Source organism: Leptodactylus fuscus, chromosome 3 (assembly GCF_031893055.1).
Source record: "Leptodactylus fuscus isolate aLepFus1 chromosome 3, aLepFus1.hap2, whole genome shotgun sequence".
NCBI classification, from domain to species: Eukaryota; Metazoa; Chordata; class Amphibia; order Anura; family Leptodactylidae; genus Leptodactylus; species Leptodactylus fuscus.
Window position 1 is genome coordinate 40,504,151 of NC_134267.1, and position 26,014 is coordinate 40,530,164.

The 26,014-nt window shown below is 43.6% G+C and overlaps 1 protein-coding gene across 1 annotated transcript in view; it reads right to left on the reverse strand.

Moving 5' to 3' along the window:
• The window catches only part of MCM8 (minichromosome maintenance 8 homologous recombination repair factor), a 35,342-nt gene continuing 9,328 nt past the window's right edge, over positions 1-26,014 (reverse strand). The window contains exons 5-19 of the mRNA XM_075267457.1: positions 23,985-24,088; positions 23,696-23,894; positions 22,095-22,180; positions 19,017-19,168; positions 17,375-17,573; positions 14,324-14,354; positions 10,900-11,040; positions 10,163-10,304; positions 9,591-9,786; positions 6,299-6,518; positions 5,993-6,202; positions 5,635-5,711; positions 3,725-3,914; positions 588-706; positions 1-117 (exon numbers count right to left, since the gene is read on the reverse strand). Of these exons, the coding sequence (XP_075123558.1) occupies positions 614-706; positions 3,725-3,914; positions 5,635-5,711; positions 5,993-6,202; positions 6,299-6,518; positions 9,591-9,786; positions 10,163-10,304; positions 10,900-11,040; positions 14,324-14,354; positions 17,375-17,573; positions 19,017-19,168; positions 22,095-22,180; positions 23,696-23,894; positions 23,985-24,088 (2,040 nt within the window). The 3' untranslated portion in view covers positions 1-117; positions 588-613. The remainder of the gene's footprint in view (positions 118-587; positions 707-3,724; positions 3,915-5,634; positions 5,712-5,992; positions 6,203-6,298; positions 6,519-9,590; positions 9,787-10,162; positions 10,305-10,899; positions 11,041-14,323; positions 14,355-17,374; positions 17,574-19,016; positions 19,169-22,094; positions 22,181-23,695; positions 23,895-23,984; positions 24,089-26,014) is intronic.

Below are 26,014 nucleotides of genomic sequence, written 5' to 3' on the forward strand. Positions count from 1 at the left end.
CAACACCGGATACCGCATACTCTGTACAATATACATATAATACATAGATAATGAAAATGGGACATTGTCAACCAAGGCTCAGGAGCCAAGAATGTCCCTAGAAATCTGTGTGTTGTTCTTTATGAAGGTCTTATTGCTGAGTTCCACCCAGCAGTGTGACGGCCATTTTGTATTCCTGTAGATTATAAGGACATGGGTGGATTATGGCGCGTAATCCACGTCATAATCCACCCCCTCACAATGGTGGTCTATGGAGACTGCTAGCGTTCTTTTTTCAACATGCCGCTAGCGGAAAAAAGAAGCGAGCTGCCCTTTCTTCAGGCGGATTCCGCGGCTCTCTGAGCCGTGGCGTCCACCTTGCGGCAGCAACCTCCGGAGTCGGCCCATTCATTTGAGCCTACTCCAGAGGGAAAACCCGCGACTGTCGGAAGCTGCGACAGTCGTGGCAGGCGGATTTTGGCCCGAGAGTGACACGGCTCCCTTCATCACTCTTGGTGCCAAAATCCGCCCTTCTGCTCCCCATGTGAACAGGGCCTGAGTGTTCAGTCATGGCACATCGCTATAGAAATATATTCATCATTGGAAACAGTAGGGAGCGGAGGATGAAATGGTCCTACATCGTCTGCAGCTGGTAAACTCTGGGACCTTTCTTCAGAAGATATCCCTGGTCATTCAGAGATCCCACAAAACTTTCAAAGTCAGAAACCTGCCGGGAAACAAAGCAGAGAAGATGAGCAGAGCCGGCGACATCACCAACACCAGTGAGATTCCAGAGAACAGATGTTAAAGGACTCGTAATAATAATAATAATAATAATAAATGTTTTACCCTTATGGGCAGCTTACATGCACTCCAAAGTCATTCACATGCTCTTACGTCCTAAGAGCCAGCCATATATATTTGTTATATAGTGTATATTATATACATACACTATATATATATATATATATATACAGTCCTATGAAAAAGTTTGGGCACCCCTATTAATCTTAATCATTTTTAGTTCTAAATATTTTGGTGTTTACAGCAGCCATTTCAGTTTGATATATCTAATAACTGATGGACACAGTAATATTTCAGGATTGAAATGAGGTTTATTGTACTAACAGAAAATGTGCAATATGCATTAAACCAAAATTTGACCGGTGCAAAAGTATGGGCACCTCAACAGAAAAGTGACATTAATATTTAGTAGATCCTCCTTTTGCAAAGATAACAGCCTCTAGTCGCTTCCTGTAGCTTTTAATCAGTTCCTGGATCCTGGATAAAGGTATTTTGGACAAACAATTCAAGTTCAGTTAAGTTAGATGGTCGCCGAGCATGGACAGCCCGCTTCAAATCATCCCACAGATGTTCAATGATATTCAGGTCTGGGGACTGGGATGGCCATTCCAGAACATTGTCATTGTTCCTCTGCATGAATGCCTGAGGATTTGGAGCGGTGTTTTGGATCATTGTCTTACTGAAATATCCATCCCCGGCGTAACTTCAACTTCGTCACTGATTCTTGAACATTATTCTCAAGAATCTGCTGATACTGAGTGGAATCCATGCGACTCTCTACTTTAACAAGATTCCCGGTGCCGGCATTGGCCACACAGCCCCAAAGCATGATGAAACCTCCACCAAATTTTACAGTGGGTAGCAAGTGTTTTTCTTGGAATGCTGTTTCTTTTTGGACGCCATGCATAACGCCTTTTTTTTTATAACCAAACAACTCAATCTTTGTTTCCAAAATGAAGTTGGCTTCTCCAAATGTGCTTTTGCATACCTCATACCTGTTTGTGGTGTACGTGCAGAAACGGCTTCTTTCTCATCACTCTCCCATACAGCTTCTCCTTGTGCAAAGTGCGCTGTATTGCTGACTGATGCACAGTGACACCATCTGCAGCAAGATGATGCTGCAGCTCTTTGGAGGTGGTCTGTGGATTGTCCTTGACTGTTCTCACCATTCTTCTTCTCTGCCTTTCTGATATTTTTCTTGGCCTGCCACTTCTGGGCTTAACAAGAACTGTCCCTGTGGTCTTCCATTTCCTTACTATGTTCCTCACAGTGGAAACTGACAGGTTAAATCTCTGAGACAACGTTTTGTATCCTTCCCCTGAACAACTATGTTGAACAATCTTTGTTTTCAGATCATTTGAAAGCGGGCTGTCCATGTTCGGCGACCATCAAACTTAACTGAACTTGAATTGTTTTGTAGAAAGAAATGGTCCAAAATACCTTTATCCAGGATCCAGGAACTGATTAAAAGCTACAGGAAGCGACTAGAGGCTGTTATCTTTGCAAAAGGAGGATGTACTAAATATTAATGTCACTTTTCTGTTGAGGTGCCCATACTTTTGCACCGGTCAAATTTTGGTTTAATGCATATTGCGCATTTTCTGTTAGTACAATACACCTCATTTCAATCCTGAAATATTACTGTGTCCATCAGTTATTAGATATATCAAACTGAAATGGCTGCTGCAAACACCAAAATATTTAGAACTAAAAATGATTAAGATTAATAGGGGTGCCCAAACTTTTTCATAGGACTGTATATATATATATATATATATATATATATTATGTGTGTGTATATATTGTATATACACACACATATAAAGGTAAATGTTAAACCCTCCGCCTATCTAATGTCTGTGGGGGCAGCCTGATTGTCCCTCAACATATGGCGTTGGGGAAACAATCTGGCATGTTGGATATCTATTAGAGATGAGCGAGTACTGTTCGGATCAGCCGATCCGAACAGCACGCTCCATAGAAATGAATGGATGCACCTGGTACTTCCGCTTTGACGGCGGCCGGCTGCTTAACCCCCTGCGTGCCGACTACGTCCATTCATTTCTATGCGAGCGTGCTGTTCGGATCAGCTGATCCGAACAGTACTCGCTCATCTCTAATATCTATATATGATAATTTTTTGCTTTTCCAGGAAATAATGAACGTAGGAACGTTCTGAAGGTAGGTTCATACTATCGTTTGGGTTTCCACTCTTCTCCACATTTTTCTAGCGGAATGGGGGATAGAAATCCTGAACGGTGGACAAGCCCTAGTGCTTATGAAAGATTTAGGGAATGTAGCTATTCAGCTAACAACTAAGACACTGTTCACATTTAGCACCTTCTTTGGAAATTCAGACAAGACAAAAAAAAGGTGAAATGATAGAAATGTGAACACTTGACATCTGAGTTGCTCTATGGCTCGAGGCTTCAGCAAAATGTAAAATGAAGGCAGTGGCAGGACTATAGATAGTAAAGATGGTGTAAATGCACTTAGGACCTTGGACAATGTTCTTTACTATACATGGCACTATTAGAGATTAGGTTCTAAGCCCCCCCATCCCTAACTATATGACCATAATAAGGAGTGGTGGTCAATCTTGGTCACTGCCACTCTATTCAATGTTAATTAGAGTTCTTCGCTTTCTCCATCAACTCCAAAGACACTTATAGGAACAGCCTTGCCCATGACTGACCACCACTCCATTCATACAACTCCTTGTAGTCATGTAGTGAGGAGCAATGGAAGAACTCTGGGCCTACATGTCTGGAGAGGACAGAGATAGCCGAGTGCAGCTCTTGGCCATTTCTGTCATCCCCAGAGACATAGAATTAAATAGCAGTGCACACGTGTGACCATTGCACCATTCACTGAGTGTCCTTTGTGTGACAAGCCCTACATTTTGTGCACACTTTGAGCAGAGGCTTATCCGTCACTCTACCTGTATCTGCATCTCCCTTGCAATCTGCCGGAGTTGTTGATAGTCAAATAGATTATTGTAGGTTCTCTCTGCAATCCTATTAAGGGCGGAAACAAACTTCTTTGCCTGAGATCGATTGCTCATTCCTGAGCCATGCTGAGATCTGTTGAAATCCAATTTCCCAAATTCATCTGAATATGTTCCAAGTAGACTACAGGGATAAAAACACAGGTTGTCAGCGATCCAAAGAAAGCAAGTCACTACAATCTATACAGTGAAAAGGACTTCAGAAATTAAATCTTTATGGCCAATCCTTTATCAAATTGGTGGTGGTTTTCACATCCCCACATATCAGCTGTTTGATGAAGCTGTGGCGCTCCAGCGAGCTGTGTACCCAGCAGTATGCATTCTATAAGGCCGGTCTTACACAGCCGTAATGTAAGTCCGCAAATGGTCCGCAATTGAGGGTTTTCAATTGCGGACACATTATATTCAATGCGGTCTCTTACACCACCGTATATTTTATCCGTGGTGTGCCGGGCCAGAACCGTGGTCTGCAATTTATAGAGCAGGTCCGCAAAGGCCGTGAATTCACAGCACTGCACGGACTCGCCCATAGAACTCTATGGGCGCGTGCGGCAGTTCACACACGTCTGCGGTGTCTATGCTGATGATCAGCAACTTGCAAACCGTAAAATCATTACGGCCGTGTAAAACCAGCCTTAGTTTGTGCCTAATACTACAGCACACATCTGCTACAAAATATATGGCCCTCTGTCTGCTATACAATCCACAGTGCTTGCCCAAGCACCACTGACCCCACTGATCTGATACTATGCATAGGTCTACAATATCAAAGAGGTTATCTGACTTAAAAATAATAATAATAAATTTGTACTAAATATAGAGCAATAATAAAAAAAAAATACTCCTCTCTACTATGTCCTCCATTTCCAGTTTCTGTTTACCGACCCCCTGGTTGACATCAGCAGTGGCGTCCTTTTTGTGTTAGACTATTGCTGCAGCCTCAAGGTTGACCTCTACACAAACAGTATGTGCTGGATTTTCGGGTTGGTCATATCATTGGAACTTCTCCTGGCACCTGTGTCGCTCCACCACTTCCTCTTCTCCTCTGTTCACAGGCACCTGTATTATGGGGCTGCCCTTCTATTATAATGATCTAGTCTGCTAGTACAGGTACCAAGCAGTACAAACAGGAGAGGGACTTGGGTGCTGGTTCCGTTCCAGTGACCCGTGGTCGGAGCCAGCCTGGAAACCCAAGATATGATCCAAACAACATGAGGGAAATCAGCATTTCAATAGTCCTTAGATAACCTCTAACACTGCATTGAAAGTATTGGTCTGAGGTGCTGAAATTACTGATGCTCAGAATGAAGGGGATATGTGGTGCATCCAAATCCCTTCTCTCCTCACCTGCTGGGGCTTGAGTTCCTTAATTTATGGTCATATGCATTGAAAACCAAAAAGTCACTGCTAAGATGGTTAGAGAAAACCTCTAAAACGGCTCAGTTTTTAATTAATTATATTTGCCAAAAATGGTTAAAATCTAAACCTCAGGATAGGCCATTAATATTAGCCCTGTGGGGGGTCTGACACCCAGGACCCCCACAGACCACCAAAACAGAGATGGTGTGACTCTTGTGTCAAACACAGGTAGCAGCGAGTGTAGGTACTGCAGTGCTGTCCCATTTAGGTCTTTGAGCACTGCAGTACCTACACTGGCCACTACAGTTTGTATAGCGAGTGAGCAGCGTGGTGAGAGCTGCCCTGCCACAATACTGGTAATCTGTGGGGGTCCTGGGTATTGGAACCCCACAGACCTAATATTGATGTCCTATCCTAAGGATTAGAAATCAATTGTAACCCCTTTTTAATGATGAATTGTAAAAACTAGAATAGTGTGAACAGACCTGTATTTCATTATTTGAACAACATCTTCGGCGTCCTCTTTGGTGGCCTCCTCCCTCAGTTCTAATCTTGCCCGGGCCTGCGAAAAATCCAGCTCTGTTAACTTTCTGAATACTTTATAGTACAGTACTTTATTTACTCCATGTATACTAGGAAATAAGTGTGGCCTATCTGTAACATTACAAGGGGTCATCTCATGAAGACTACCCCTGGCCATATGATCTATTAGGACACAGTGTGATCATAGAGTATGGCCGGCCGCACTCCCCTCGATATAAGTCACTCCCATCCTGCCAGATTTGATCAGATTTTCTTGGCAGGTAGGATACAGACATACAATTCCTTATAGTGCCCCTGTACCTCTGTCAGACGGATTAAGGACTCCAGCTGTCTGGTAGTGATCGGAGTGCTGTCTATGCCCTGGTTCTGTTTCCGCAGCTCCAGGTAGAAGTTCTGCAGGACCTGAGCCGCCTCCACTGACAGTTTTGGCTGCACGTACTGTCTGGCGTAACCAATGAATTTTCTTATTAGCTGGTGTGGAATCGCATCAATATGTTCCCCAGGCCGGACCTAGAAAAGAAAACCAATGCAGCTCTTACTGTCTTACACTAGAACTAGGACTTCTGTATTCTTGTAAATGATTTAATGGGGGAGAATGAGCCGCACCTTTAATCTGTCTTTTAAAGGCCTGTCAGAAGCCACCTCTAGGACAGAGATGTTAGAGTCCTGTGTGTCCGAACGGGATACATTAGCACTGCGAATGACCTCCTGTGCCCCAGACCTCATGGCCATGACGTGTTCGGACAGTAAATGATCGTGGTCTTCATTAGGGGTGTCGAGCAGGATGAACACCAAGTCAAAGCGGGACAGTAAAGCGCTGCCCATTCTGTCGGCGAAGCAAATACCATGTTGTCTGTTGTTTCCAAATCTTATTATCAATACACAATTTCTGCACGAATATTTTTGAAGTGTGAAATATGGCAAAAAGACACATACAACTGTCTGGACTAGAACACTAAAACTCACATCCCTCTGTCTTGAGAGGAAGTCCACAATAAATGCATATTTTATATACCGTATATACTCGAGTAAAAGCCCCCCCTCGGCTTATACTCGAGTCAAGCAAAAAAAAAAAAAAAATTAATTTCTTTTTTCTTTTTTTTTTTTTTTTTTGGGGGGGGGGGGGGGGGGGGAGTCCATGACCAGCAATAGTAATGTATAGAATCTCCCATAAAATAGTGAAAAAAAAGAAGCTTTAAAAATATAATAAAAAAATAAAATAAATAAAAAGATCTAAATCCCTCCTTTCCCTAGAATACATATAAAAGTAGAAAATTACTGTGAAACACAAACACATTAGGTATCCTGTGTCTGAGAGTGCCCGGTCTACTGAATATAGGGGATCTGCAGTGCTCCTGTTCCATCGGGAAGGGGTTAATAGCAGCACTGCAGATACCCTATATTCAGCCAAGCTGAATTCCACGTGGGGGAAAAAAACCCAGTCCTCAAGCTCAGGGAAGGGGCAGACAGACAACCAAAACACCCCCTCCCGTTTCCCAGCAACTACTGCACCCAAAAACCATTTTAATTTTTGAAATTTTCCAGTAGCTGCTACATTTCCCCCTCTCCTTGGCTTATACTTGAGTCAATAAGTTTTCCCAGTTTTTTGTGGCAAAATTAGGCTTATACTTGGGTCGGCTTATACTCGAGTATATACGGTACCTTGTGGTCCAGAGTGATCCCTTAGATTCCCAGCTCCCTCTTCATCTCTGTAAAATGTCCGCCAGCTTGTCAGACTACTCTGTGCATAAATGCTTTGGTAGTCTGAGACACTCCCTCTGTGCTTAGATGGTTCAGCCCGACTAACAAAGCTTGGTGTGCAGAGTAATCTAAGTGTAGGGGATTAACCTGAGGCTCCTTATTCTGTAATGTGGCCCCTACCTACCTTGTGCCATTTAGAATACTGCTATATTTTATGTGACAGCAGGACCTTTGGGGCCCCCTCAGGTTCCAGGGCCCAGTAGCGACTGCTACCACTATAGCTACATCCCGGTTTTAGTGGCTGGTGGTCATTGGACAGAAAAGAAGAGGATTAAAATCATGGCACCAGATATTATACCTAGGAATTTTTATGTGACATTTTCAATGTGTACAATGTGCCTCGAAAGCCTGAACACTCTGCAGGCTGAAAGGTGGGCAATATGCTGTATGACTGCCTCCTCATTCACAACCCTTTTTTCTGTACAGTTCCACCCATTAAAGAGGTTTTCTAAGCTAATAACAGTGATGGATAGGTCATGAATATCAGATCGGTGGGGGGTCCGACACCTCCATCAATCAACTGAACTCAGCAGCTGATATACAGAGAATGAAGACAGCTCCATTTTTACACTATGAACAGTGCTATCTGCTTTCTGCTCCATTCTCTGTCTTTGAGGTCAGCTGATCGGAGGGGGTGGTGGGTGTTGCGTCCTCAACAAGCTGATATCTATGATCTGTCCTTGAGTAGGGCATCAAGATCTTTAGCCTGCAAAACCTCTTTAAGAAATAAAATTAATATCTTAAATCGTTAGAATATATTTTGCTTATTATCATATTATATTCACATTAAAATCTTTTATGTACAGAGAGACGATCACCATCGCATAAGTGCAGATGGGTTTAGTTGTACCTGTGTGCCGGGTATAACCTGTAGAGGTCACTCTTGCCTTGTTTTCCTTGCAGACCATGACTATATACATAAGCATTGGTGTATATGCCATATAAAGCCCCCAGTCTATATACATCAAACGTATCCTAAGGGCTTCATTTACCCAACAGAGCCTTAAATGTGCGTGTCCTAGTATGCATTGACATATCTTTCAACTGTATAGGAAAGCAGCGGCACTTTCCTATATAGAATGCCAACCAAAAAAAAGTATACACAACAGCAGCACCTATATGGCCATTGTATACCTATACGGTGACATACATCACTGTCTTTCATCAGAGGTATATGTTGGGACATACAATACTGAGAAATGTTATGGAGGACTTTTCATGGCGTCCGTGTTACTATATTGATAGCAGCGCACTCTCAGGTTTGCCAGTATTTGCGAGAGATCCCAGTTAGTTCCAGCAATGATATCCTTGCACTGTCAGGGGATGTTCACAAGGAGTATTTTGCAGGCAGATTTTGATACAGAATCCGCCTCATAATCCATCTGCAAAAACGTCTCCCATTCATTTCAATGGGAGTCACTCGCTTTTTTTCCCGCTAGCGATTTTTTTCAACTAGCGGCAAAAAGAAGCAACATGTCCTTCCTTCAGCCAAGACTCACTCCTGATTAGGCCCATTCATCTGGGGTGCCAATGCATCGCATCGGCACCCCATTGCGGCCTTGGGGTGGGCCTTTCAGTCTAGCATCATCGCTGGGCTGTGAGGAACAAACCCTACCCCTCCCGACAGTACAAGACTATGGAAGAGTATTGTACGGTTCTTCAATGACACAGTCCCAGCAATGACGCTGAGCTGATAGGCCCAGTGCAGGGACATCTATGCCAAAACTAACGGCACAGATATCTCTGCAACTGAGGCAGATACAAGCAAAGAATTGTGTCAGCTTTCTTGCGCCATATAAAACTGCTAATGTCAGAGGACATGTCCTCTTTAACAATGCCCTTAAGAGACTGCAACTCATAACACAACCACTAGGTGGCCACACACAGCAAAAACATCTCCTGACAGAGTATCACAAAATCACATTTAGGCTAGATTTACATGTTGATTCTCATGCTGAGTGTAATATCCCTTTCATGAACCTATTGACTATTAATATGAAGACAGAGACGTGTTTCCAATCCGTCAAAATGTAGAACATGTTCTACTTTAGTCATGAATCATGATCAGTAGGGGAATCTCCCACCCTTACACCCCTTTCTTTAAACATATGTCACAGCCAAAGACCGATTGACTTACTTGAGGTTCTCGGAGACAGTTTTGCCTTTGTTGTAGTGTCCTCCCACAGGGTTGGCTGCAGCAATGATAGATGTCCTGGCTGGTAAACTGCAGACAATCCCGGCTTTGGCAAGGCTGATGCTCTGCTGTTCCATGGCTTCCAATAAAGCCTGGTGCTGGTTACCCATCTTATCAAATTCATCTATTCCACATATACCTGATTGTAAAGAGTAGGACAATGACTAAGTAAGAGCAGAAGCTATGCACACAGTATATACAACCCTCAAGACTGAGATGTGATTCTTTAGACTAAAAGTGATAGATCTCTAATGGTGTAAATAATTACTATAGGAGGAATCTTCTGGAGGGGTGAGCTGTAATGATCATGTATAGTGACGTCCACGACTCCTACCTCTAATAACCGAGGCCGATGGCACCGCTGAAAAGGCATTTTCCAATACAGCAGAAAAAAATATAGGCCAGCTTACACGCCAATCAATACGCCACATGGACACTCTCTTGGGATATAGTCCAGTCCATAGATGTCTATGGGCATACTCAGGATATAGGGGATGTAAGTGTAAGAATCATACCTTGATCTCCCAAAACAAGTGCCCCCGCTTCCAAACCAAAATCTCCTGTGGCGCTGTCTCTGGATAAAGTTACCGTCAGTCCAGAAGTTGTAGTAGTGTTCCCGCATACATAAATGCCGCGGGGTGCCACATTACACACAGCCTACAAAGACACAGTATTTGATATATCACACTTTCCATGTACATGGTGTCATACACTCCTCCACTCCGCCTGTATATCTTCTTCTCCCTCCCACAGGTTGTGATTTTTAGGAGTCATACTCCCCTCCAGCAATCCCCCACTGCTCCTGCTCTTCAGCTTCTTACCAGTCTCTGCTTTCGAGAACCTCACAACAGAGGAGAAGCCACTCGGCCAATCACTGGCTGTAGGAAACATTCACGTGTGCTAGGTGGCCACTTTGCGCAAAACACGTCAGACATCCTGGATAAAAAACACCCTGCAAGCCTGACTTTTTTGTCTGCCGATATTAGGGAAAAAATAGTCAACGGTCCCTTATTGTCAGTTATCAGATGGACCGCCTTTCCTTCTTCTGGTCCGACAGTGAGCAGAACAATGACAGCGCCCTTAGCCAGTAATTGTCTGAGCGACGTGTCATGAGGATCGAAGATACAGAGACCAGTGAGGACCCGAGAGCAGCGGGGGAATACAGCATATATGACTGAGCAGTAGGACAACCCCTTTAACATCTTATATAAGTCAATAACGTTGTCAAGTAGAGTATGACGCCCTTCCATACCTGTAACATTTGGCTTTTTCCTAATCCAGGGTCTCCAACTATAAGTATATGAGGATCTCCTCGAATTGGAATTCTGTTTTTGTCATCCACGTATTTCTGACAGCCTCCAAAAAGGGCAAGTAACAGGCCCGCTTTTACCACCTAAATAACAGGAATAATAAGATGTTACCATTATTACAGAAGAAACTGATACCATAGTGGTCAGACAAATAATGGCCTGACTGACAGCTACAAGGACTATCATTAACATGGCCACAAAGATCATGTTATTTATAGGAAGACAGGAAGATAAGCGTGTGCAAGACATATTGTGACACTTGTCCCCTGACTGTCAATAGATACGTCATAGCCAGCTATAGCACATTATGTATACTGTGTACAGTGACTGCTGTGACCAGCTTTACTACATTACGTATATACGATGAGCGCTATGACAAGTGTTACTACATTATGTATATACAATGACTGCTATGACCAGTTTTACATTACCTATACACAATGACCAACATTCCTACATTATGTCTATACAATGTCCAGCTTTACTACATTAAGTATATATAATGAACACTATGACCAGCTTTACATTACCTACAGTGTTGGCCAAAAGTATTGGCACCCCTGCAATTCTGTCAGATAATACTCGTGTTCTTCCAGAAAATGATTGCAAGCACAAACTCTTTGGTAATATCTTCATTTATTTTGCTTGCAATAAAAAAACACAAAAGAGAATGAAAAAAAAAAAGTCAAATGATTGATCATTTTACACAAAGCTCCAAAAATGGGCCGGACAAAAGTATTGGCCCCCTCAGCCTAATACTTGGTAGCACAACCTTTAGACACAATAACTGCGCACAACCGCTTCCGGTAACCATCAATGAGTTTCTTACAAGGCTCCGCTGGAATTTTAGACCATTCTTCTTTGGCAAACTGCTCCAGGTCCCCCCTGAGATGTGAAGGGGGCCTTCTCCAAACTGCCATCAAGAGATCTCTCCTCCCCCACAGGTGTTCTATGGGATTCAGGTCTGGACTCATTGCTGGCCACTTTACAAGTCTCCAGTGCTTTCTCTCAAACCATTTTCTAGTGCAGACCTGAAGTGTGTTTTGGGTCATTGTCCTGCTGGAAGACCCATGACCTCTGAGGGAGACCCAGCTTTCTCACACTGGGCCCTACATTATGCTGCAAAATTTGTTGGTAGTCTTCAGACTTCATAATGCCATGCACACGGTCAAGTAGTTCAGTGCCAGAGGCAGCAAAGCAACCCCAAAACATCAGGGAACCTCCGCCATGTTTGACTGTAGGGACCGTGTTCTTTTCTTTGAAGGCCTCTTTTTTTTCCTGTGTTTTCTATGTTGATGCCTTTTCCTACTTTTGTCTCATACGACCAGAGAACATTCTTCCAAAACGTTTTTTGGCTTTCTCAGGTAAGTTTTGGCAAACTCCAGCCTGGCTTTTTTATGTCTCTGGGTAAGAAGTGGGGTCTTCCTGGGTCTCCTACCATACAGTCCCTTTTCATTCAGATGCTGACGGATAGTACGGGGTGACACTGTTGTACCCTCGGACTGCAGGGCAGCTTGAACTTGTTTGGATGTTAGTTGAGGTTCTTTATCCACCATCCGCACAATCTTGCATTGAAATCTCTCGTCAATTTTTCTTTTCCGTCCACATCTAGGGAGGTTAGCCACAGTACCATGGGCTTTAAATTTCTTGATGACACTGCACACAGTAGACACAGGAACATTTAGGTCTTTGGAGATGGACTTGTAGCCTTGAGATTGCTCATGCTTCCTCACAATTTTGCTTCTCAAGTCCTCAGACATTTATTTGGTCTTCTTTCTTTTCTCCATGCTCAATGTGGTACACACAAGGACACAAGACAGAGGTTGAGTTGACTATAATCCATTTCAACTGGCTGCAAGTGTGATTTAGTTATTGCCACCACCTGTTAGGTGCCTCAGGTAAGTAACAGGTGCTGTTAATTACACAAATTAGAGAAGTATCACATGATTTTTCAAACAGCGCCAATACTTTTGTCTACCCCCTTTTTTATGTTTGGTGTGGAATTATATCCAAGTTGGCTTTTTGACAATTCTTTTTGTGGTTTTCCATTGAAGACAAATTAAATGAAGATAATAATACCAAAGAATTTGTGATTGCAATCATTTTCTGGAAGAAAATGAGTATTATCTGACAGAATTGCAGGGGTCCAACACTGTATATGCAATGAGCGCTATGACCAGCTTTATAGTATTGCCTATCTACAATAAACACTATGCCTAGCTTTACTAAATTACATACCGTATTTTCCGGACTATAAGGCGCACATAAAAACCTACGATTTCCTCAGAAATCGTAAGTGCGCCTTATAGTCCAGTGCGCCTTATAGTCCAGTGCGCCTTATATATGGATGGAAGCGGCGGCAAAGTCTGCGTGCCGCTTCCATACATACATAAAAGGCACCGTAAAAGTTATATTAAGCTACCCCCCCGTTTTAAAATAAAACCCTGAAACAGAATGTGAAACTTACCGAACGGTGCAGGGTGGGCGGGCATTCAGGCCTCCTCTTCCTCCGATGTCCTGACCACTTCCTCCGGCGCTCGCGAACTGATAATGGCCTGGGCGCATGCGCAGTATCATAATGCTTCTACTACGGCTACTGCGCATGCGCCCAGGCCATTAACAGTTCGCGAGCGCCGGAGGAGGAGGACAGAACATTGGAGGAAGAGGAGGCCTGAATGCCCGCCCACCCTGCACCGTTCGGTAAGTTTCACATTCTGTTTCAGGGTTTTATTTTAAAATGGGGGGGTAGTTTAATATAACTTTTACGGTGGGGCTCTATCAGCATGATTTTGCTGATAGAGCCCCTTTAACTCCTCGCCTGCCTAGCGCTTCCAATAGAAGCGGCTGGCACGCGGGGGGTTAAGCGGCCGCTGGCAAAGTCTTCATGCCGCCGCTTTCAATAACATATAAGGCGCACCGGACTGCGCCTTATAGTCCGGTGCGCCTTATATATGAACCGAGACGGACTATAAGGCGCTCATGGGCAATGCGCCTTATAGTCCAGTGCGCCTTATAGTCCGTAAAATACGGTATATACAGAAGTAATACTTTATACAGTTTTGCATAGTATAAGACATCAGAGATTTCAGTACCAGGCTAGAATCACCTGTTTGAGGAAACTGCAGCGTTCAGACAAGTTCTGCAGCCTTTTCAGTACTTACCAAGCACAGTGTTGTACAATGTATCGCCGCTGTGCTTGTTATTGCAGCTCAGTCCCATTGACTTGAATGGAACTGAGCTGTAAACCGGCCATGTGACTTATGATCGTGACATCACGTGGTCTATGAAGTGGAGGGAGTCATCAATATTTTACTCCGAAAACCCCTTTAAGATCTATTTCATAGATATTTCTTTAGGTCAGCTTACCTCATGTCCATATATCGCAGGGCAAAGTGAGCTACAATAAAGATAAGACAAGACACATGAAGTAAATGTAACTAATAACTTCTCTAAGTAATTTTACATGTACAAACATCTGACAAATTCCTCTCCATTCACAGCAATATCAGATAATACAGAAGATATAGCAAGTTAAAATTTCCTTGCTTAAAGAGGACCTTTCACCATATCCGGGCACATGCAGTGTTATATACTGCCGGAAAGCTGACAGTGCGCTGAATTCAGCACACTGTCGGCTTTCCCGATCTGTGCCCGGTGTGAAGAGCTTACGGTGCCGGTACCGTAGCTCTTCTATGGTCAGAAGGGCGTTTCTGACCATTAGCCAGGAACATCCTTCTGCCTCGCGGCACCTATCGCGCTGTGCTGTGGAGCGGGGAGGAACGCCCCCTCCCTCTCCTGATAATACTCGTCTATGGACGAGCACTGTGAGCAGAGGGAGGGGGCGTTCCTCCCCGCTCCACAGTACAGCGCGATTGGAGCCGCGAGGCAGAAGGACGTTCCTGGCTAATGGTCAGAAACGCCCTTCTGACCATAGAAGAGCTACGGTACCGGACCGTAAGCTCTTCACACCGGGCACAGATCGGGAAAGCCGACAGTGTGCTGAATTCAGCGCACTGTCAGCTTTCCGGCAGTATATAACACTGCCTGTGCCCGGATATGGTGAAAGGTCCTCTTTAAAGAGCTTTCTACATGACTAATGCAAACTATATGTGGGGAGGCTCATAAAAGGGTATTCCCATCTCAAGGATCCTATCTATACTGCTACCTTATGTAAAATCACAAGTTTTCCCAAATACATTGCTTTATAATATTATTTAATTTGCCTGCAACATGATATTATTATTCACTTTTCCCATCATCAAGGAACCCGGCCTGTATTTCTCCTTATCTAGGCTTATAGAATGGATGACGTGACTCTCTGCACTCTGGAAGGGAGGGGGGCTGAGTTCTCTGGATTACTTCCAGTATTTTCTACTCTGTGGTTTGGATAAATAGATAATCTAATTGCAGTTTGATAAGATAAAGGTTTGGACAGTGTCTGCTATCTCTATATGTAAACACAAAGATAACTTTGAGTTTACTGCAAGTCCTGTGTAATGTAATATACACTCACTGTGAACATTATTTGATCTGCATTTATATTACATTTCTAGTAATCATAAATAATCTCTCGTGGTAAAGGCAATGTCTATATCTATTGAGGTACTTCATAGTGTCCTGTCCACCAAACAGTCAAAGCCAACCCCCAGCTTATGGAAGAATAGAGGAAGTGAGAAGAAGAGAGAGCAGACAAAGCTGATGAGAGAGGGAGATGGGAAGACCACTTTGATACAATTGCTCACACAGTTTGCATATTGTTGCTGGCACATCCCCCTTTTACTTGAGGCACTATGCTGTTGACAATGATTTATTAGCCCACATAAAAGATGCGATAAGTCGTCTCCATGGGGACATAGCAATGTATGAGTTTCTCCGCTATCAGTTAAAAAACTGATGGCACAGGGCCACAAAAAAATACAGTGTGCATGTAGCCCAAGTCATTTTCATTGGTATAGGAAAAAACAGCACATGCAATAGCACGTTAATGCTAGGATCACACTAGCGTGAGTTTGCCTGATATTCTGATTTATGTAAGGGTCTGGGGTTGCTAGGTGGGGTGGCATAGACACACAAGTCCAGTTTCTTTAGTCCAAAACAAAGGTAGAGTTTATTTTCACTCAAAAAGGTAGTGCAGCAACAAAAGGAAACACTACAAAAATAAATCCCTGCCCGGCTAAGCACTAACTGAACATAGAATAGGTTACCGCACCTAGGATAACAGAAATCAAAAGCCAGTAGAATCACTCAGGACACAGCTCCAAAAATATGACCTCTCTGTCAGCTCTCCAGTCAAACTCTGCCCCTGGTCTGCTGCTGGAGCTGACTTTTTAAGCCTCCTTGATGAGCAGACTCTCTGCAGCTGAGTCGCTGCCGGAACATCGCCAAAGTGTGGACTGGAGGGGGGTAGAATGACAGGTCCCACTACCAACCTACCTGCCATTCCTAAAAATCCAGCCCAGTACTGAGCATTTACCAAAATGCTCAGCAGATGAAAGTTGTCAGCTGAGAACAAACATTCCTTCTGGAGTTTTCTCATCTCACCCACCTTCGTAGTCTGGGTGAGATGTACACCCCCTGCATTACCTGACCAACCATCGGCTTACATCCACCATAGGAACAGACCAATGGATTAAAAAAATATAATAACTGATACAGACAGAGCTCCCTAGAGTTGTATCTGCCTCCATTTTCTGTTTAAAACACGACATAACCTTTCTTCTGTCTTGTTTTCTGCACCCACAACTTTCTCCTCCATTTGAGAAGTAAACAAACAAGTTGGGCCAAAGCTGCCATCTTGTTTTTAACCACTTTGTGACTGGCCTGTTTTAGAACTTAATGATCAAATAATTTTTTGCGTTTTTCCATCATCATATACCAAGCCCTATGGCTTTTTTTTCCCCCACCAACGTAACTGTATGAGGGCTTGTTTTTTGTGGGACAAGTGGTAGTACTAAATGGCACTATTTTGAGTAGATTTACCTAACTGATTAACGCTTATTAACTCTTTCTGGGGCAGCTGGAGATAGGAGAGCGATGTATTCAGCTTGTAGTTGCCAGCCCCATAGAGTTGAATGGAGTAACAGAGTGCACGTGTGAGTGTCACTCCAAGCAGCCGCTCTGGGACACAGTCTGCTATGGAAATGGGGACACTGGACCGCCAATACCGGAGTACCCCTATTAGGCTACATAGGTCCTAGACCATATACAGTTTCCAATACATTAATCAATCCTTGGAGACTAATGTAAAAGTCTAGGTCTGGACTAAATGTAGACCATCAGTAAATAGTCCTATCTGTCAGGATGGATGCTGAATGTTGCTTAGCAAAGCAAGCTTCTACTTATTAATTTTAATGAAGACATAAATCATTAAGATCTGTCAGAACAAGGCTGCAGAAATATTAAGAGAAACGTACTTACTTGACTATTAATTTGAAGAGATTCTCCTGAGACTGGATCTCCTGAATAGCATAGAGGTCTTTTAAGGAGAAGTCCATAGACGCTCCATGGCTGGCGCTCTCATCCGTGTCTTTAGCTTTCTGGCCTTTGCTGTTGCTGACAGAATTTGCCTCGATGTATAAGAGGAACATACATTTATTATTTTTATTCTTGAATCCCCCTGTACATGATATAAAAGATAAGAAAGAAATGAAGACTGTTATGCGGCACTTAAGAGACTTCTTATAGGTTTACAAAAGACGGCGCACAATAAAATGTACTGACACATGACTGCAAGGTACTTTATAACGGCACAGGGATTCCATGGATGTACACGGATACCTACAGCTCCTGCCTAAACCAGAGGAGCTATGCGACACACCAGTGTACTAGGGGGTTCTCCCACCAGCTTTGTTTTAGTCAGAGTCAAAAGTGCTTTTATTATACTCTGGAGCCTCGTCAGATCCTAAAGAATAATAAGTGGATGCTGGGGGAGGTGCGGTAAAATAATACACATTATTACTCACCTTCTCTTACCTCTCCTGGGCTGGCATCTGTTGCTCCACTGTGAACCTCTTGCGGCCTCTTGGATGACATCACTGGCCCCTAGGGCCCACTGAGGCCTGCGGTTGAGCCATTTGGGGTGTGTCAACATCAGGAAACTTTAAAGCGTCTTTGAAAACATCATGACATCAGCACGGCCTACACGACAACTGACACCCATGACGTCAGCAGGAGGCTGGTGGAGAGCCGAGATGGTGCGACAGATGTCGCAAGGGAGCCCAGGGTAGGTGAGAGAGGATGAACCTGGGTCAGCAACACCCTTTGCACTATGGTTAAAAGTGGTTATCCAGCTTCCAAAAATTATCTACAAATCCACCCACAGCAGGGCTAAATCCTCACTGTTCCCTGTGCTGCTTGCTGCTTCTTGTATCAAGCTTAGGTACATGCAGTGAATATGTGGGCAAACTACATTTCCCATGATTCCCCTGACTGCTCTCACTCTCTGTGTGTCCCTCACGTCTCCACTCTCCCCTGCAATGAAATCACAGGTAATAAATCACTCCCACATCTGAAGTGACATGATGCTGAGATGTTTCCTTTGGATGTTTATTTCCCCTCTCCCATGAACAGCAATCACAGAGAGTGAGAGCAGGCAGACAAATCAAGGGAAATGTAGTTTGTCCACAGATTCACATGTAAATAATAGTGATACAAGGAGCAGCAAGTAAAATAAATCCAAGCAAAGGGTGCACAAGGGAACAGTGGGGATTTAGCACGGCTGTAGACGCAAACAAACATGCAGACACACAGTTCTTAAAGGGATTTTCTGTGCTAAAATTATTGTTGACCTAAGTATAATTCATTAATATCAGATCAGTGTGGTCCTGACACCCAGCACTCACAATGATCAGAAGTTCTCCGCTGCTAAAACACAGAGAATTGAGGAGACAGCACTGTTCCCTGTGTAGTGGCTAAACAGAGTCACTACAGATTAGCTCAAATGCAAGTAAATGAGAGCTGATCTGCAGTACCAGCGCCTTCCAAGAAAAATGATCTAATTAAAATCATACATTTCTTGTATAGCTTCCCGATGCAGGATTTAGTATGGGGCAGCACGTACCATCTTTTATATTAGATACTTTAACTATCCCAGTGATGGTCACCATATCTCCAGGTACACAGCTGTCCACCAAATCCTGGCTCAGTTCACATTCTACAGTTCTCGGGATCCTACCAGCTTCTCGCTGATCATCAGACATCAACTCTTGGACCCTGTAAAAGAAAATATATTCAGGTTAGAGACAGTATATTTGATATAATGTTGCTAAAAAAAACAGTTCTCATAACTAAAGGACAATCCTGAGTTAAACTCTCTATTAGTTTATATTGTGGTAACATAGGGAGGGTCTTCTGAGTAGGATCCCCCCTCTTGTGGTTGAATTTAAAAGGGTTTTCCAGGACTAATGATATATCCTTGGGCTAGGTCATCTATATTATATTGGTGGGAGACTGACTCCTGGACCCCCAGCTGATTGAAAGGACCAGGGCAGTCTAGAACAGGCACAGAAACAAGTACAGCTCAGTATATCGTGTAGTATTTCTGAATGGTCCGACAACTTGGACTGTGGGGGATTTTGAGGAAAGAATTGATTCTTTTTGATTTTTATACAGATTTTATATATATTTTATTTGTCTAGTACCCTGTTTGGCCGCCTCTAGCCTGGATACAAGATGAGAGGATGACAAGTTGCTTATGGAGGCACACAGATTCTAATTGGCATCCTGTGGCACGTTTTCCCATAGATGTTGTAAGTCAGCCTGTAGATCGTGCACGCTCTTAGGCTGCCAAAGCCAGCGTCCTAGGCGGTCCCATAAATGCTCGATGAGCGATTAATCTGCCAAGGAAGTGTTGCAATCTGACAACATTGTTGGGAAGCCATTATTGTGTGTGTGGGCGAGCATTATCCTGCTGAAAAATGCTAGTTGGAGGCCCTCCCAAGAGAAGCAGCACATATGGACTCACAGTGTCCTGCACATACCGCTGAGTTGTTAGGTAACTCCCTAATAGAGATACAAGGGAGAAGGTTGCATGCGATGCTTCCCCTTGATCCATACACCAGAAGTTGGGGCAATGGGTCTCTCCATAACAAAGAGAGGATTGACGCTCTCACCATAAGACCTCTGTACTGAAACCTGACCCGTGTCAGGTCCCATAGAGAACCTGGATTCGTCCATGAAGACGATACAGTTACAGTAGGTATCAGACGAGGTTCTCATTCCCGACACCACTGCAAGTGATGTTGACAGTAGCTGGCGGTCAATGACTGGATGCATAATGGGTGCCAAGACACAACATTGCCTTCTGTTGAGCACCTAAGAAATGTCCCAGGCAGAGACAGTGGCATCAGTGCTTAAATTGGGAAAAAAATTTAAGGGCGAACTCTGGAAAAATTAACCCCCTGACCGACCTCCCCCCCTTCCCCCTGAACAAACTATTATGCCCCACAGTGGTCTCTGCACACAGTATTATGCCCCAGAGTGGCCCTTGCACAAAGTGTTATGCCCCATTGTGGAACACCACCCATCTACAATTATTATACCCTGGGGTCTTTTCAGACACCAGAGTATAATGATTGGAGACCCAGGGGAGGATACAAACATAAAAACACTGTTACTTACCTCTCCTGGGCTCCGGTGCACTCCCTGCTGATGTCAGCCATCTTCAATGATGGAAGAGACGTCACTTGAGCCGGGCTTGCGTCGATGCGACAATTGAGCCGATGCATAAGGACACAAGCCCAAGCCATATGACGTATGTGACGTCACCAAGTAGACCCGAAGCCTTCCAGAGCCAGGAGAGGTAAGTAACAGTGTTTTTTATATTCCCTCACCTCTCCTAGCCCTCCAATCATTATATCATTATAATAATTTCAGACCCCCAGGTATAATGATAGTGGTGTTTGTACGGTTCTTTATACCAGAGCACTGAAAGACAATTTTTCTTTATGCTGAAACTGAGTTCCGGTGCGATCTGGCCCAATTTAAGCACTGAGTGGTGTACAATAAAGGTGCCACCTGTGTCCGGATGGTGGGCAAGGAAACCATAGGAGCTGCTCATGCTTTTGCTGGTGGTCCCTTTCTACTGGGGGCATGTCTGGGCCATCCAGAGCCTGTTCCTCGTGTGTGTGACCTCATGTAGCCACTGTTTCCAACACCATCTAACAACTGGATAACAACGGTGAGCAATTTGATGAAACAACCATCCTGTTTCTCTCAGTCCACTGATGCACCCCCTTTCAAAGTCTGTCAACTGAGCAAAATGTCTTCAATTTCCCACCATAGAGGTATGTTTAGCAGTCAGCAAGAGGTACACTACCCAAACGTAGCCTCTGAGAGGTTTTTCCTTTTCTTTTTTTTTTTTTTAAGGGCGGTGTTGAAGCATTTTACGCCCTCTTGTGGCAAGACCCAGTATTGAACCAGACCACACCTGTAATGATACACATATCCGCCTGAGATATAACTGCATGCCCAGTTTTACAGCAATTCGGCATTTCTATTCAATTTTTTTTTTGTCAATGAGTGTATTATAAAAGACACGAATATGCCCTGTGGGCTGAACCGGCTGTGTCTTTATCAGATTAAAAGGGCAGAAAGACAATTACTATTCTAACACATCCATCAGTAACACGGAGCTCATCAGAATATAGAAGACACGAGGTAGAATATATTTCTCCGGCAATAAAAGACGACAATAGCAATATGCTAAAATACACATCCGCTGCTGCATGTGAACTCAAAGTAATGTTCTCAGCCATGAATAGAGAAAGAGCACCTGGATGAGCTGAATTGCGGCAGCAGAATAAAAACCATGAACTCTTCTTATCCATTTGGAAATAATTATATAATCGCGATTGCTTTCATATGGAAATGTCACGGAATATCTGCTTTTTGGGTTAAAGAAGCCGCTATAAATCTATTTTCAATAGGACTGAATTGGTGTTCTAGGACGCAGGCGGTAGAGCCTATGTGCGATGACTAACCGCTGCATTGTTCTTGTTGCTTTTGCAACTAACACTTTGATCTATGGAAGCTTTTGTCAAGAACAGACACGTAGGAAATGGAAAACATACACTCGGCAGATGAAGGACACTTCTTTATGTCCTGTAGTGCTCTGATACAACAGACGCTCTCTACTTGCCTGATCGTCTGCCAGTCCACCGTCACGGTCAGAGGAGAACCTCGGTTTGGTGTAAATGATCGTCCTCGGCATTCTGGGACTGGGCACTGCAACACCAAGTTTGGGATATCAATAGGATCATCATAGTATTAGGGTGCATTCACACTACTCATACGCTGCCTGATTCTGAACGTTAAAACACGTTCAGAATCAGCGCGTATAAAGCAGTTCCCATTCATTTCAATGGGAGCCGGCATACGAGCTCAGAATGAGCAGAGCTAGCCGTACACGCAGGCATTTCCCATTCACTTCAATAGGAGCGCTCGCAGTGAAAAAAGCAGCCCATTCATTTCAGTGGGGAGAGCTGGTATGCCGGCTCCCATTGAAATGAATGGGAACTGCTTTATACGCGCTGATTCTGAACGTGTTTTAACGTTCAGAATCAGGCAGCGTATCAGTAGTGTGAACTTACCCTTATGGGACACACTCAAACAAAAGCGACAAAAACTAGACAGATGAAGACAGACGGACCACTTTGCAATTAATCGGATTAATTAAATTCAAAATAATCGTGATTCCGATTTTCACTAGGATTGTGAAATCGATGTTAAAAGGTACCTGAGATTTCATAAAAGGCTAAAATATGTGCAGGGTACTTCTTGACTGTATAAGCCTTCATACATGGTGTCCTATCAGTTTTTCGACGGCTAATAGCCCCATTATGGCTGCAGCATATTTTACATTTGTCTCTGAGGCTGTGGGTGTGTACAATGAGAAGCAGTCTGCCCCCTCCCCTATACATTACTGATACTGTTCTGTCATATTGCCAGAAGTAATTGTACAACAGCAAATAGCTGAGAAAAGCCTATGTGACCCTAATATAAGAGATCCAGGGACACTGGACTGCAAATACAGGACAAATACGCACAGGCAAGCAGCTAAAACACAGGAAAAAAAATCTAAGCGCACAGTCAATAAAACTGTTCACAATCTGTGAATAATATCCTATCTGTAATAACACAAGCTGCCAGAAGTAGATACAACTACTACGTTGTAAGCTGTAAGATTTGCTAAATCTTCAGTCCTTTGCACAGAGCAACAGTTTGCAGACATGTGTGAATCTATGAAGGTGGGGGCATCAGGGAGTCTTCCCCTCCCCTTTCCATTCAATGTTTGAATAGAGAAAATAACTGACCCCTCCACTTACTCTGATTCCATATTATTAATCTAATATATCTATGGATGTACTTCCCTGATAAAAAGGAGCAAAATGGAAATTAGCTGGAAGGGAGACACCTAGTGGCAGGAACGTTTCACGCAACATTTTTAATTGTATTACATTTTATTCCAGAATCACATACTCTATGAAATGAGACAAATGAGCTGTCTGAAAAGTTAGCGACCATTTAACCCTAACAGATTCTGATCTATTCCATGCAGCCTTGATAATGAACATTTTTTTCACTGTCGTCAGTAACTGGGTGGTAAGACGAGAAAGCTAGTGTCAAATATATCTGCCTCCTCTCCCTGTGCCAGCTCACTTAACTTTTTAACATTTCTTTAACCATATAGATATATACCTTATATACGCCTAGACTGCTGCAAAATAAACATGGTGTTACCTTTGTTGGAATGGTGTACTTGCCATCTGGCATGGGGAGGCTCTGTACATCACCACACATGTTGCATACAAAAGCCATTTTGGTGCACAGTGGTTTAATGTTACTGACTCGGACGACTGTGCCACGTAATGCAACATATTTGCCATACAAGTTGGCCCGAAGGTTTTTTAGGGCAGTCAGCGGATCATAATTATATACCCTGTGGGAGAAAAAAAAAAAATTAACATTTTTTGAACATACTTGTACTTTATATTGTATAGGCAGACAAATACTTATGTATTCTATATACCTGGCATGTATGTAAGGCACACTGACAATGGGGGCCTCTTGTAATGGAAGACCTTCCTGTTCTTGTAGCTCCGCTGCATGTCTCTCCAGGTCCTTGGTTAACACCTGAAAATATGGCCAAAGATATCAACAACACAATTACACAGTCCAGTCATATTAATGTGACCACCGCCTACTTTTGACGTCAACGTTAAGTAACCAATCGCAGAAGGCACGTGTCATCATCCATCTGGGTGCGCTCATCATTGTGGAAGGCACGATGGATCAGCACAAGTATGCCTCTATCCTTGCGGACCATGTTCACCCCTACATGTGAATTGTTTTTCCTCAGGATGATGGCATCTACCAGCAGGACAATGTGACGTGTCATAAAGCTCGCAGTGTACGTGCGTGGTTCGAGGAGCACCAGGATGAGTTTACCGTACTCCCTTGGCCAGCAAATTCTCCGGACTTGAACCCAATCGAGAATCTGTGGGACCACCTCGATCGGGTTGTTCGCGCCATGGATGCTCAACCGCGTAACCTAGCACAGCTGGCCACGGCACTGGAGTCGACATGGCTCAACATCCCAGTGACATCATCACAACATCGCCTCTCTTCCTGCACGTCTCGCAGCGGTCCGCTCTGCCAAAGGAGGTTATTCTGGATTTTGACAGGTGGTCACATTAATGTGACTGGACTGTGTATAACCCATTGGCACTCAGCGGGGGAGACACCAGCACACAAAGTGAGCCCCGGCCTGATGTCAGGCTCTTTAGATGTTGTGCTCATTACTGACAAATGCATGTAAGGGGTTAAAAGGTTGTTATCAGTGGTTTCTCTAATTCCGGACATTACAGAGGTAGCCTGGAGGTTACTCACAGCCAGGTTTCTGTTCTTGATCATATGTGCACAGATTCTGTACCCTGGCGATCGTCATATCATACCTGTACATCGTGGTGCCATTATGTAAGGAGACCCATGATATACAGTATGCCATGATGCCTTAAGATGGATAAAACAAACATAGAAAAAGCAGTACTGTGTACATAAGAGCCAGGTGCAAATGGAAAAGTCCTTGATCCAAAGTGCCTCCAAATGCATATCAGAAAAGAAAAGAGCCCGCAGCACTTCTCAAACAGCGAAAAAATCCATTGCAACTCCTAGGCTATATTCAGATGTCATGTCAAAGGGAAACAAGGGGGGGAGGGAAAATTTAGGTTCAACTTGCAAAATTATGTAGAAAAATGATGTAACTCACGTTCTTGAAAGAGTAATGCACGGAGAGTTCTTGCGGCCCAAGAAACTTGTAATCAGAAACTTCTCAAAAATTGTAAAACTCCAGCATAAACGTCCTTTTTCATAAAAAATAACTTTTAATTGGAAATTTAAAGTTAAAAAATCCACAAGTGTCTCTTAAGCAACCTCTGAGAAACAGAATATGCTATACAGTGAGCTACATTGAATAACTAACAGATGTTAGTAGACACTGACTGACGCGTTTCGACACATGATGTGTCTTAGTCGTAGCCTTAGGCAGATTTGATGCAGAGTTTTTTGTGATCGCAAAACAATTCCATTTCGCAGCAAGCACATACATTTCTGCAAGCCCCATTCATATCCACTGTAAGTATACCTTTATTCACCTATGTAAGAGCAACACTTCTCTTCTTACATTCACACGGTTAAAGGGGTTGTCCAAGTTTTAGGATCTTGTGATATACCTTAGGATAGGCCATAAATAACTGAACAATGCGGGGCCAACAGTTGGCCCCTGCGCCAATCAGCTGTATGAGGCAGCTTTCAGCCCCCATACTATACACAATACAGGACTGGATGAAGTTGGCTCTGGGGCCTGTATAGTGACCTAGCGTCAGTACTGCAGCGCAGCTCCTATTGGTATCAATGGAAACAGAGTTGCAATGATGGCACCGAGCAAATATTAAGGAACCAGTGCCATCTGCTTCCAGCCATGTATTGTATATAGTATAGGTACCACAAGAGATGTACCACTAGAGATGGATAGGTACCACTAGGTATAGATAGGTACCA